At 38.2% G+C, this 13,469-nt stretch overlaps 1 protein-coding gene across 1 annotated transcript; it reads right to left on the reverse strand.

The window, feature by feature from the left end:
- Positions 1–3,576: 3,576 nt before the first annotated feature.
- Positions 3,577–9,471, reverse strand: LOC104572035 (uncharacterized). The gene is made up of 5 exons (XM_088537386.1): positions 9,415–9,471; positions 8,366–8,444; positions 5,944–6,615; positions 4,036–4,137; positions 3,577–3,956 (listed from the first exon to the last, which is right to left on the reverse strand). Exons 1-5 carry the CDS (start codon positions 9,469–9,471, stop codon positions 3,643–3,645), a joined length of 1,224 nt encoding a protein of 407 aa, XP_088393512.1. The 3' UTR covers positions 3,577–3,642.
- Between the last annotated feature and the right edge of the window lie 3,998 nt (positions 9,472–13,469).

The raw sequence follows: 13,469 nt of genomic DNA on the forward strand, positions 1-13,469 counted from the left end.
TATACTCTAGGTGACCCTGTGTGTGCAGGGGGGTTGGACTAGATGACCTCTAAAGGTCCCTTCTAACTGTAATGATTCTATTAAATTCTCATCCCTCTATGAAATAGGAGAGATTTAATGTAAACAGAAGAAGATATCAGTTCTTCACAGTTTATCAGATAATGCCATTATGGTCACCCAAGAATTATTTATTTGGAGCTGTTTTTTTTTTTTTTTTTTTTTTTTTTTTTTTTTTTACACATGTTTTCCTTCCTGGGAATACAACAATGGAAACGGTAAGCAACAGAGATTAGCTAAACAACAACAAGGAACTCAAGAACACTTTCAGAAATAGTGAAAAGGAAAGGAAAAAATAAACAAACAAACGCACAACAGAAGCCAGGTTATTCTACAAGCAGGAACTTTACCACCAGAAGTCAGTTGGCTAGGAGCATGCCATAATTATGTACGTGCAACTCCTTGTGCTTAAGAAGACCTCAAGTAGCATATTTTATACTATTTAGGATCTGAGGTGGACACTACCTGCAAAAATGAAAGTTTTCTTTCGCTGCTTTTAGTTGCATGATAGAAAAAGTGAGCAACAGAGATACAAAAAACTTGTTCAGAGCATGAAAAGCAGGTATAAGTCACATACTAACTCAAACATAACTCAAGGATGCTCACTTTGGTTGTGCTAATATGAAATGGTACAAAGCTGCATTGGATGCATTCTTTTTGAGGTTTCTCATAACAATATCATTTAAGATAGAATGTATATATTAACATGATATATATAAACATGATCTTATATAAACATTTCCTTCCCATGTCTGAAAACAGGATGCTTTAATAGATTCATCCGTCAGCAAGCAGACTGAAAATAATCTTTCCTCCTGAAGAACTATAATAGTGGGCCTGGAGTTAATTCAAGTCTTTTCTTCTCCCCTCCTAAACAACTTTTTTTTTTTTTTTTTTTTTTTTTGAACGTGCCTCAGAAGTGGACTGACATGACTTAGGACACTAAACTTCCAAGCTTGACTTTGTTCAACTACAACTGTTAGAGACTACTATCTTGTCCAATATCCTTTATTTGTCTACACGCCATACAGTCACTTGACCTGTGCAGGCCACAGATTCATAGTTGACAAGGGGAGCTTGTGGAATCGTCTTACATCTTCCCAAGCACTGCAGAGCCCTCCAGTACTCCAGGTAGTCTATCGAAGATTGCAACTCCCAAACATCTACCATTCTACATCACAGCCAGAGCACCACAAGGCAGTGTAGGATGATGAAAGCATTCTAGACAACTCCCAGTATGGGCAGGAAGGCCCCAAACCTAAGTCATTAAAAAAAAAAAAAAAAAAAAAAAGAGAGATGCTTCTCGGTCAAGTGCTTGAGAGGCTAAGAGGAGGAAAAGATTTCCACTTCCGTTCTGGAAGAGTAAAGAGGAAATCAAAAACAAGAAATGCAATGGTGTCTTCTGCTTCTCTATTCTATCCTTTCCTTCAGCCCTCAATAAACTTGCAGCTCAGAGGTCTTGCAGGACTTTCCCCCCGTTTCAGATGGGATCCAAAATAAGCAATAGAGTACAGCAGTTCGGAAAGGATGTAGCTTTTCTTATTTTTTTTCTGAACTGCTCCTGTGCCTGCCAAGTAGGAAGACAGACATCAAAGTCTCTTGTGACAGTCCCACCTGATAGACGAAAAGCCTCCTGTATGAAATGCTTTCTAACTCGTCTCAGTTACTAAAGTGGCAGGCTTCATTATGTCTTCCTCTGAAGAAGTTTCAGAAGTCAAAAATGAAGTACTTACATGCAAAAAAAAGGGGAAGACGGATGGAGAAAAACAGGAAGAGTTAAAGAGGGGGCACAGAGTAGTGTATTCAGGTGCAGGCATCGGATGCCAAGCATAGGTACTCTTTTATAAAGGACAAAAGCAAAGTTTAGTTTTGAACCTAAAATGCATTTTTTTTTTTAAATATTGAACATCTTAAAAATACTAAAATACAAACTTTAACCATACTTTGAAGAGGGGACCACACTTCTGAACAAAAACAAACTTAACATTCAAGAAATCATGAACAGAATCCTACAGTTTCCATAATTTGTTAGAAATTTTTATTGTAGCTCTTAAGCATCAAGCCACACAACTCGGTTTGATTGTGCTCAGTTGATGGAAAATGACTCAAGCACTTCAGTACAAGTTCTCTTTGAAGGAAATGCCCTTTAAGAGATCAGTCTCGATTTGGCTTAAATGAATGCCTTTCTGACTTAAGACTACTATAGAAGTCCACATAGTAAGAACTAAAGTGATTTTTCACAATCTGTACTCACATGAAAAGAAACAGTCATACCTGAAACCACACTTTACCTTTGAGCAAGAATCTGACATTATTCCACTTGAATATCACCAAGCAGATCACTTGTTAAAATTCTTAAAAACCAAATCATATTTTATCAGATAGTAACTGTGCATACTTTATTTTAGAAATAAAACAATAATAATAATAAAAAAACACACAACAGAAGCTCAAAATAGTTCAGGCACAAGTCCCGAAGTTTCTTTATCCAAGCAGCTTTCTAACAAAGGCGAATCAAAATTAGCTTTGTTGCACTCTGGAAGCTCAAAGGCTCTGACATAGCAACTAGCCTGTGTCACAGAAAGAAACAAGATAAAAAGGACTGACCCTTCTTAACATACTACCCTTACTAACCTTAGAAGGCCACAGTCCTTCAGAGGCAGGAAAAAAAATTGCCTTCCATCTAGCAGATCTTACAAGGTGGAGCATCTGAGCTCAGGGGACACTGAAGTCAGCAGTTATTTACCCCAGTAGTTCTACCCCTAATAAATTAATACATAACTGTCAACATACAGTAACCCAGTAGGGTAGATGGAATATCTGAAAATAGATTTAAGTAAGGACTACTTTGAGGAAATGAACAAGTGTTCTGTAACTCAAATTGCCTTTTCCTCATGAAATTCTAGCAATCAAAGCAGATGTGAGTAATGCAAGTACTTTTTTTTCCCCTTTCCAACCCTTTTTGTGGTTTTATTAATAATACTGGCTGAGAGTCAGTAAAGGCCACCTAATTTAAAGCCTCATTGAATTAAGGAACCTTTAATAAGCATCTGCTTACTAAAGTGATGCTAGAATGAATACTTTTACATAAAAAGAAGTGGTGTTAGAGTGAATACTTTCACATAAACATGTTGGTTACACATTTCTATATAAAACAGACTTAAGAATTACTTAAAGCATCCCCGATGACTTTCTTGTTAACATCAACTCACTAGAACAGGTAAAAGTAGCCAAATGTATGTTAAACCTAATACATGTTAGAATAATATGCTTAAGTTTTACGCAGTATCATATATGGATGTTCTACTTAACCATACCTCAATGATAAAGATCTCTTGGGCTGCCTTGGCAAAATATATTCCTGCCAAAATCTATGCATTTTGCAGTGAAACAATTGAGTAAAGCATTTGATCAGCTTCTGTCTGCTGATGCACAAGTGATGCACATGCTGAAAGTCTGAGCACAGGGTCAGCACCCACAAAGATAACACAATTTCACAATTACAATAGAGATGCTTGATGGTAAAACGGTATAAAACAGTACTCGCATCTGTTCACATTTAATACATTCATAACACAAAGCAGGTCAAGAAGTTGTAGAAGTTGCATGAAACTGAGAGCCTGTGAGCTGTGAGACAGAGAGAATTTCAGGAGCAGACAAACGGGAGAGAAGAGGGGCATTTTCAGTAAGGAGACTGCTAGGATTAAGAAGGGGAAAAGAAAGAGATGCAACTGCAGCTGCCTGCCGTCCTAGCAGTAGTCCTAAACTATAGACATTGGAATTAATGAGATCGTTGCCTGGGAGGAGTATATTCAGTTGTTTCTGAATTTCTTGCAGGACCTGCAGCTGACTTTGCTGATTCAGAAGCAACATATCCATGTTTTCTCTCATTTTCTTCACTATGCAAAGAGAAGAGAATGTTAATGTCTGCAATGCAGGAATACTGTGAAGGCAATTTAGAAGCCTTTTTATACTTACGCTCTTCAAAAATGAGATTCCAGCGGTCCATCTCAAGTTTCTCTGTGTCACGCCTTTGCTGTTCTTTATGATGCAGAGATATAAATTCAGAACGATTTGCATCTAAGAGGAGGATCGTTAAAGTCAAGGGCCCACTTCATCCCCAGTCACTACAGCAGCAATTTAAACCTGCCTTCACCCGAGGAAAATGCAGTTCAGTAACAACCCTTCATCTTACCCACATTTTAATCATAAAACTTCACTCAAGTCATTTGATGACTCAAACTAAGCCAAATCAAAGCAAAGGTTAGGAAGGTATGTTCATTTGAAGTTACAGAAGAATTACAAAATTCAGTTTTATTATAATCAAAAGATCTCTTTTACTATCATTCTCACCTGCACTCCAATAAACTTTACAAATTTCCTTCTGCTTTACCCATGTCCCCACAGGGAGAAGGAAGAAGCAAAGCAGGAGGAAGGGAGCTGTTAAAGAATAAAGAAGTCAAGATATAGAAGAGCATATTTAAGCTATAATATGTTAACCTCTTCTTTGAGGCATATCAGATATAGAAATCTAATTTAATTCCGACTCCACACGTCACAAGGTGAATGAAACACACACGTGATCATACAGGCAATTTTAGAATGCAGCTTCAATTACAATGATACAGTACAGTTCCTCCAGAATACATTTGGATACCTTGGTTTGAATCAGGCACAGATTTAAGTTCATCTGATTTTTCTTACTGGAAAATTGCCAGAGTAATAATAAGCCTATGTTATTTCTTCCTGTGAATTAGAAAAATATATATATAAACTAAAAAGCTGTTAAAATGAGTAGTACAGCTGGAAACTCCCACTTTTACTGCTTGTTAGCCTGGCCATTTTTCAGTACCTCTGTACCCAGACTTCTCCAAACCTCAAATAGGAATCTAGTTTTGTCATTCAAAGTATACTGAAATTATAATTTCGTTCAGATAAAAGGCTCTCCTCCTCAGGAATTATGTTAGAATGACAAGAGGGAAAAACAAACAAAAAATAAAACACAGAAAAATTTTATACAAAAATTTCACATACCTTCTCATTAGGTCCTGGTGTCTAAATGTCTTGCTGTTACCTGATTTGGTGGTTAAAGCCCTAACACCACTGATTATCACGACCAAAGACTTAATGTTAAGTCTTTAAAGTAATGTTAAATCTTAGATCAAGCAATGCCTGCTGCTTACATGCCTGTCACTATAACAAAACAAACAAATATCTAGTTCTACAATTTTTGGTAATTTTATGAACATATTTTAATGAACATATTCCATTCTTTTAAGAACATGGAATATTGCAAAAATCTGGAAAATTCCCTACTTTAAGCAACTACTCACCTGAGAGCTTATGCTTCACTAATGATTAAGAAGGGATAGTCAGAAGAGACTTCCCGTTAGCAAGAGTATTTTTGTGCAGGCAGTGAAAAGCTTTTCATCTTTATCGGTGGTTCTATTCTGCTAATCTTCACTAAAAGGAGGAAACATTTTTCATATATAGCAAAATTTACTGCTATGGGCTACCTAGGCGCCAATTTACAGAGCCTTCCTAAGCCAAGTATCTTCTGGGTTCATGAAGACCTAGGCCTGAGCATCAGGAAACACTAGTAAACAGGAGTTAATGAACTCATTCCCATGCAGCCCTTGGGGAATGCAAAATTCAAACTTCAGCATTGGCATTTTCTAGCCACATCTTCAAATGATGAGTAAGATTTATTATAGAGGGAGGAGGAAAAAAGAAGAAAAAAAAAAAAAAAAAACAGCAACATACCATCTATGCCTACCATAGGAAGGAGAGACAAGCATTTAAGAATGAAGGAATCAGTGTCCACTACATTCTCTGTGAATTTGAACAGCTGGAATTTGTACACTCAACAGATCATAACTTAGTTACCTGCTATGTCTTCACTGTGTCTCTCTCTCAAATGAATTTTTTGATGTTCGATGAAGTTTGAGCATAGACAGAAGCTGTTTCCACACTCAGCACAACGGTAAGGCTTTTCATCCATATGGATTCTCTGATGCTGGAAGAGAGCTGAGCTTCCACTGAAACTTTTGCTGCATATGCCGCAGGAAAAGACTTTCTTTTTTGCATGGGTTTTATAGTGAGCAATAAGATTTGAACTACGGCCAAAACTCTTCTCGCACTCTTTGCATTTGTAGGGCCTCTCTCCTCTGTGAACTTTTTCATGCACTACAAGGTTGGCCTTCCTGTTAAAGCTCTTTCCACACTCTAAACATTCAAAAGCATTTTCTCCAGTGTGGATTTTCAGATGATTCAAGAGAGTAGAACTCCCTTTGAAGCCCCTCCCACATTCTGCACATCTGAAGGGTTTATCTTCAGTGTGCGCTTTCTGGTGATTAACAAGGGCAGTTAGTTTCTTGAAGCCTCCGGCTTGGCGAGTGAGCTTATTGCACCTCACCCTCTGTGGCTTTTGAAGACTGGCTGCCCTCCAGTCCAGACTGTGGGCATCAGGTGGCTGAGGCAACATGTCCTGATCGAGGGCTTCCTGGATGCCCCTCTCTGCCTCGTTTTCTTCATTTTCACTCAGAATGCAGGTCTCTGCTGGAATAAGAAGCAAATCTGAGACAGCTCATTTCTCAATATCAATATAAACTCTGTAAAATAACTGGAATCTAGCAGCACCACATTTCGCTTTTCTAAAGACAAAGAAAAATTATTAAGACTGGGCAAGGGGGAAAAAACATGAAAAGACGACAGCAAAGGTAAAAACTGCCACTTCTCTATCCACAGGAAATGCCAAACAAAGAAAAACAACCAAAATGAAGAATGGAAAAGGAAGTCCAAAACATCTTAAGAAAAAAGAAAAAAAGAAAAAATGAATTTTACCCATCTACATCCTACAGATTTAGTCCAAAAGTTTTTCAACCTGTTAAATTCACTTTTAAAAGACAGTTTTAATACAGTATGGTTGAAGGGAGATGGGAGAAGAGAACAAGAAGTCTTCTTAACCATTGCTGGGCAAAATCAAGAGGAAGATCTATATTGTTCTTTACTTGTATTAAATAAGATTTTCTTATTTTTTCAAACTATTTCTGACAGGCCAAGATGTCAGTTTCTTCATTCCACTTTCTGCAAGAGGTATGTCAAAATTATTATAGGAATACTGTATATTCAAACTAAATCTTTATTGCTAAAATTAGCAATAGTGAATTAGTAATTAATATCAATAATTAATCTATAAATCATTATACTATTAATAATTATTTCATATCTAGATCCTGTATGTCATCTATTTGCAGCGAGTTAAAGCTAAATAGGCTGCACTACACGGAAGTTCATAGTCACAGTCATAGCTTTTTCTTTCCTAAAGAATGACATTTATTTATTTTAACAATGGCTATTCATTGCCTCATAACAAGCTTTCGTTATCTTACTCTGATACTGTTACATTTACATCACTTTAGCATTACTGGAATTATTAACATCACCTAATGTGCACTTAGCTTAATTTTTGCAAATATTTTAGGACAGCAACTGCTAATATTAACTTAGAGGTGCATTAGCAGGCCTTGTTTAGCATTAAAATACTCAGTTACTTGGACTACATATACTTGAATTTAACACATTAGTTTTATTACTCTGCTATAAAAGACAGGCTTTCTACGTTGAAGGTAAAACTGCAGTGCAATTTCAGTCTTGTATCTATTAGGCTGAGGAACAAAAAATTAACATGTCTGTTAAGAGACAAAGCAATCTCTATTTGTATAGCCACAGCTGCCAAGATCTAAATACCAACAATAAAAGAAGAAAAAAAAAAAAGAAAGAAAAAACAGGGAAGTGGTTCTTACACCAAAGAATTAGAGCTATGGGGAGACTAAGAAGTGGCAGTAGTCTCCTCAGGGAGGATGAAGACTCCCGCTGTAGGAGCAGGAGAGTTCATTCGCTCACTCTACAACAACCGGCTCTTGTAGGACATGCAGTAGCCCCAGGGCTCTCACAGTGAAACAGGAACCAAAACAACCCTTCACTGACATCCAAAAATATTGCCAGAGAGTCAAATATTTCAGATGCAGTGCTGTACCTCATATCTCTTTTTATCTATGGAAAAAAAAGAAAAAAAAAAAAAAGCTGAGAAGTACATCTGCTCTCTTTCACTCCAAACCATATTTTCTTATTTTAAAACAGTTGCTATAGACTCACAGAAAACAAAAAGGCTAGCCTAGTATGTAATACACATCCTTTCAAACTAGACACCAGACAGTTGAGAAGAAAGAAGGCAGAGGTCCCAGCACCCCTGATGAAATCTCAAACTCTGCTAGTTAAATCATGGAGGTAAAAGTTTACTTCTCACCTGCACAAGGTCCTCCTGCAATCTCACTTTTCGCAGCCTCCTGGAGTTGAGAAAACATAGGCTCTGTTGCTAGCTCCATCTAGGAAAGGAAGAGAGCTGGCACATGCAACCTTTTTCTTCAGAGCTGGGAGCAGAGCAAGGTGAAAGGAGGAAGGCACAGGTGCAACACATTTTGCAAAACACCAATAAGCTCTATTAACAGTGGTAAGCCTATACATACTATTGAATATTTAGATAGAAGGAGGAAAATTTCACACAATCATTAATGTTGGAAGGGACCTGTAGAGGCCATCTAGTCTAACCCCCTGCACACACTGGGTCACCTAGAGCATGTTACACAGGATTGCATCCAAGTGGGTTTTGAAGATCTCCAGAGGAGACTCCACAACCTCTCTTGGCAACCTGTTCCAGTGCTCTGTCACCCTCACTGTCAAGATTTTTTTCTCTAAGTTCCCTAAACTATATAAACACCTGCAAAGCGCAAAGGCTCCCAGCATAGCAGCCCATTTTCCTCCCAGTCTCAACACCTTGTATTCCTTGCAAATTCTTACTGCATCAACATCTGCTAACAGTTTCCCCCTTTCCCTCCATGAGCAGTCCATTCATTCCTGAAAGCCTCTCAAAAGTATCCCAATTTATACCACAGTCTTTTTTGAAGAAAATAAGTGAATGCACTAAGCTCCCCAACAGCAACCTGTCTGTTCCCACCCCAGGCATACCTTCAGCTGAGCTCCACTCTCAGCTCTAGCACTTGCAGGGCTGTAGCCACCGCTGCTCCCCAGTGGTTTGGTACAGGCTCTCTTTAGGTGCTGAGTGGTGAGACACAGGCAGTAATTCGTACTGGGGAAATATCACCCCACCCCCGCCTCCTGCTGCAGCCCCTAGGGCCAGCAGCCTGTGGAGTTTGTGGGAAACTTGGCTGTGGTGGTGTTGGTTTGATCCTGCTGGTACATGCCGGGTTCCAGTGCAGCTCCCTAGCTTCTGCTGCACGGTCCTTTGCAACCAACTAGTACATGAAGCACTTTCAGCACAACCACCCAGGCACCTACCGTGTTCCTGCAGAGCACTTCCAAGCTTACAGACAGCTCTGCCTGTTGCAGCACCATGAGGCCTTGAGACTACAGGACCGGATGAAGCGCTGCTGCCCCCACTGGCTGGCAGAGCACAGGGAAGTGCCCTCCACTCCCTGCAAGGACTGGCAGAGTTCCCTAGCTGCTTCCTGGTAATGCTGGTAGCAGTGTGGTGATTCCTTTCTGCTCAGCTTTCCCTTGAATGTACTCTTTGCTACTGTGTCCCCTAAAAATACAATGGAGGAACCATTGGAGGTCCAGAGACTATCTATCTTGGATGCTCTGATAACTTGATGCTCTCATTACCTTGTACTCTTTCTGATGATGTTCACTTATTTGGGCTACCTGACATGTCTCATCTGATCCTTATCATGCACTCTCTCTGCCAGCATGATTATTCTACTCATTATGTGTACAGCATAAAGATTATTCTACTCATTGCATAAAAAGCACAGAGCATAAATGAGGTTCTGATCCGTGTTTGGGGCATGTCAATGTTGTCCCAGTAGAAATGTTAACTTTTAATGATGAGCACATATGCCTAGTGGTGGTGTAGCTTTATAAGATAAGAAAGGAAGACAAAGAGGAAAATCTGTCTCACCCAGTATTCAGAGACAGAGAACATGCAACATCTATTTTTACAAAGAGATGGTCAAAACATGAGCTTACAAATAGAAGACAGGTATGGTGGTGCCTGCAGAGCTTCATTAATTAACTGCTAGTTAATTTTCTTGGCCATATGCCTTCCCCTCTCTCTTTCCTCTTCCATCATATTCCCTTGCCATCAGACACAAGCAGTGGATGAAGTAACAGAGGTGCTGGGGAGACATCACTCTCTGCTGTGCCTTACATTCCACACCCTTTTCACAAGGTCTGTGCTAGTCACATGCCTCTAAACAGCACACAGTTCTATTAAAATATTACCAGGTCGGTAACGTTTTCCAGACTTGCACATGCTGCAAAGGTCATGCTGCATCCTAAGAGTGGAAAAGGGCAGGAAAAGTGACTCTCTGTGGCTTTCCCTCATGGGTTTCTGGTACAGAAAGGAAGGAAACCCAGAAAAGTTCTATAGAAGCTTTTCTATAGAAGCTTTTCTACAGACCAAGATCTGGTCTTTCTCCACACTCTAAATAACAGCTTGTAGTTCAACTCTTCCATTTCATCTCCAGGAACACCTCTGTGAGATGGAATTGTTATCTTCACAGCAACATCATGAATTGTACAAACCCAAGAGAGCAAGAAGAAAAATGGAAAATTCCTGCTCCCTTTTTCCAAAGATATAAGACTCCACATCCCAGCTCTCCTTTCATGACAAATTAGAAGCTCTACCAAGCAGGAGTGCAGTGTTATTCCTACATGTCAGTCAGTGATGTCATTGAACTTGTTTTCTATACCACATAGACATAAATCAAGAGCCCAGTGAGCAAGGTGAGCTACATGTTTCTAGGTATCAGTAGAAACAAAATTTCCTCCACATGCACTTTATAAAAGAATATTGTGTTTGCTTTCCATAGCTATTCCCTTTCAAAGGACCCTTAAATTCTGTCAAACGATATATTCCCCAAAGTATTTCAGTCTTGTTATTTAAAAAAAAAAAAAAAAAAAAACCTTTGGTAGAAAAAATCTGTTGTTTAATTATATTTGAGAGTCAAACATAATCCCATAATTCAAAAAAACAGTAAAAACCTAAAATAAGTAAGACCTTAACCACAACACTTACTCCTCTCATTTTAAGTGAAAGAATTAAGGAATTCTCCTAGGAGAAGCTAGTTCACCTTACTCTCACTCTCAAAGTCTTCAGAAGAAGACTACATATGGCTGCAGGGTCTCTCCCCTCCTTCATTTATAACTAGTGGCTTTGTCTTCTTTTAAAGTTCCTCTCTTTTTCTTTCTGAAGGGCTTAGAGAACACTTATTCACAGAGAAATAAAGCAGACATTGGGAAGCACAAATCACAAATCCTTTGTTTATGGAGTCTGAGTTATAAAGCAAAGACAAAACTGAGACACCTGGTACTAACAAGTGTTCAGCTGGAGTTCAGTCACTTCTTTCCTAAAATGCAGAGCAAATTTTGGCCAGAATAATTTGTTTTCACTTATAAAATTAGTAGTTCAGTCTAATTTTAGCTGTAATGTATACATGAAACAGCAGATGGGGAACTGCTACTGTGAAGTATTTCTACTGTAATAGCTTCTCAGGGACCCTGTACAGGACGGAGACACGATTGTGCTTCTAGAATTGTACAAAAACAAATTAAATGGCTTTAAAAAAACTTGCAGGCTAGCGTAGCATTAACACGAGCCCTCAAATGGAGAATTATTCTCATATAAGATGAAATTTAGCACGATTTATTGTGTAGTTTTGTCATTTTCTAATTGAATACAGCTTAAATTTCAGCTTTCCAATATCATCCAGGATAAAAAAGCCTCAGATCATTCCCAAGGAAACTAAGAAATTATACAAAGTATGGCTACTAACAGTATGGCTATTTGAATAACTACTTTAAAACGTTTGAAAAAATGTAAAGTACGAGCAATTGGAAAAACACCAAAGGAATTTAAGATTATGATTAAAGCATGATTTATGCCATTTACTTCTTGCATTTTTGTTTGTATATTGTATATGTATTTTGGAGTTTAGTAGGCTTCCTGACTCCCTGATTTTGAAGATTTTCTTGCTTTGCAAGGAAGAATAATGAAGTGAATTTCTCAAATGCAAACAATTTGATTCTTGTTGATTGCAGACCATGCTTACAGGATAGGTGATTCTACCACGGGAAGCACAGCCTCAGAAATAGACTTCAAAAGCCATGGTGAATTTCAACATAATATAAATGCCTTTAGTGATCTTGTCCAGTGAAAAAGTTAACATAATCCACAGAAGTATAAACAGCATAAAACGAAAGATTTTATATTCACCCAGTGTTTGTTACTCAGGCAATTACTGCTGCAAGAACAAGTTAGCTATTGGATTTGAATAGAGAACTAATACAAAGAAGACCCTTGGTCTGTATTAAGCAAGGAATCAAACTATCTCAGTCATCCTTCCTGGCACCCCAAAATACCCAGTGGAATTTAATCTGCTGGTATCTCACCAAAAGAGTGACATATTCATAAATAAAGGATATCAGAACCTGGCATGCTTGAATAAACATTACCAGAAGGAAGAAGACATATCCAGGAAACAGTAAGTAGGTGAGAACACATAACAGTTATGTGTTCTCCCTTCTAGAAATTTCAAAGAGGGAAGCCTAGAGATTTTGTGGCCAGCTGGGAGTTTCTCATTTAAATCAATCAGAAGAGTTCCCAGCACTAATGGGCAGATACCTCATTGTATGAGCAATGTCTTACTCACCAGAAACTTTGGGATAGCTCATGTGTGGACCTTGTGTATGCTACAAGAGATAAAGGAGTTAATTTGGCACACATTCTATAAATCGAGTAAGTATAATCAATAAGTAAGTATAAATCAAATAAGTATAATAACACATTTCATTAAATCAAGTAAGTAAACAAAGTAACAGAAAACCCTTCCTCAATGAATCTAATCATTCAATTTTGATTTTCCAGAAATGTAACAAGAAGTGTTAACAACAAACTTGTGTTAAGGACTAATTGTATGGAAAAGCAGAGATATACTGATTCATACAGAAAGAAGCTGCTTCAGATACATGAAGAAGTAACTATTTCAGGAAAGAGTATTTTTAACTCATGTGGGAAACATTTCAGTTAAAAGAAACTTGATTCAGTACCTTCCAAATCTGCCACCTCCTGGTCAATCTACCAAACAGTGTTTCTCCTGAGTGCAGCCAGACATCACTGACAGTCTTGCAAGCATTTTCCAAAGGATGACAAAAAAGTGATGGGAGAATTCTGCAATGTCCCATCTGAAAATTCTGAAAATGTTTGATAAATTGGGAAGAGCTTGATGAGATTTTGCCTTCACTGATAATGTTAAATCAGGTACTTCAAAGGGATTAATGAGAAGTCTCATGTCCCTAGTAAATCCCAGTGCACCTCAGTGACCAAAAATAGG

Source organism: Tinamus guttatus, unplaced genomic scaffold, assembly GCF_059628265.1.
Source record: "Tinamus guttatus ecotype Peru unplaced genomic scaffold, ASM5962826v1 Tinamus_guttatus_pri_ptg000753l, whole genome shotgun sequence".
In the NCBI taxonomy this organism is placed as follows: domain Eukaryota; kingdom Metazoa; phylum Chordata; class Aves; order Tinamiformes; family Tinamidae; genus Tinamus; species Tinamus guttatus.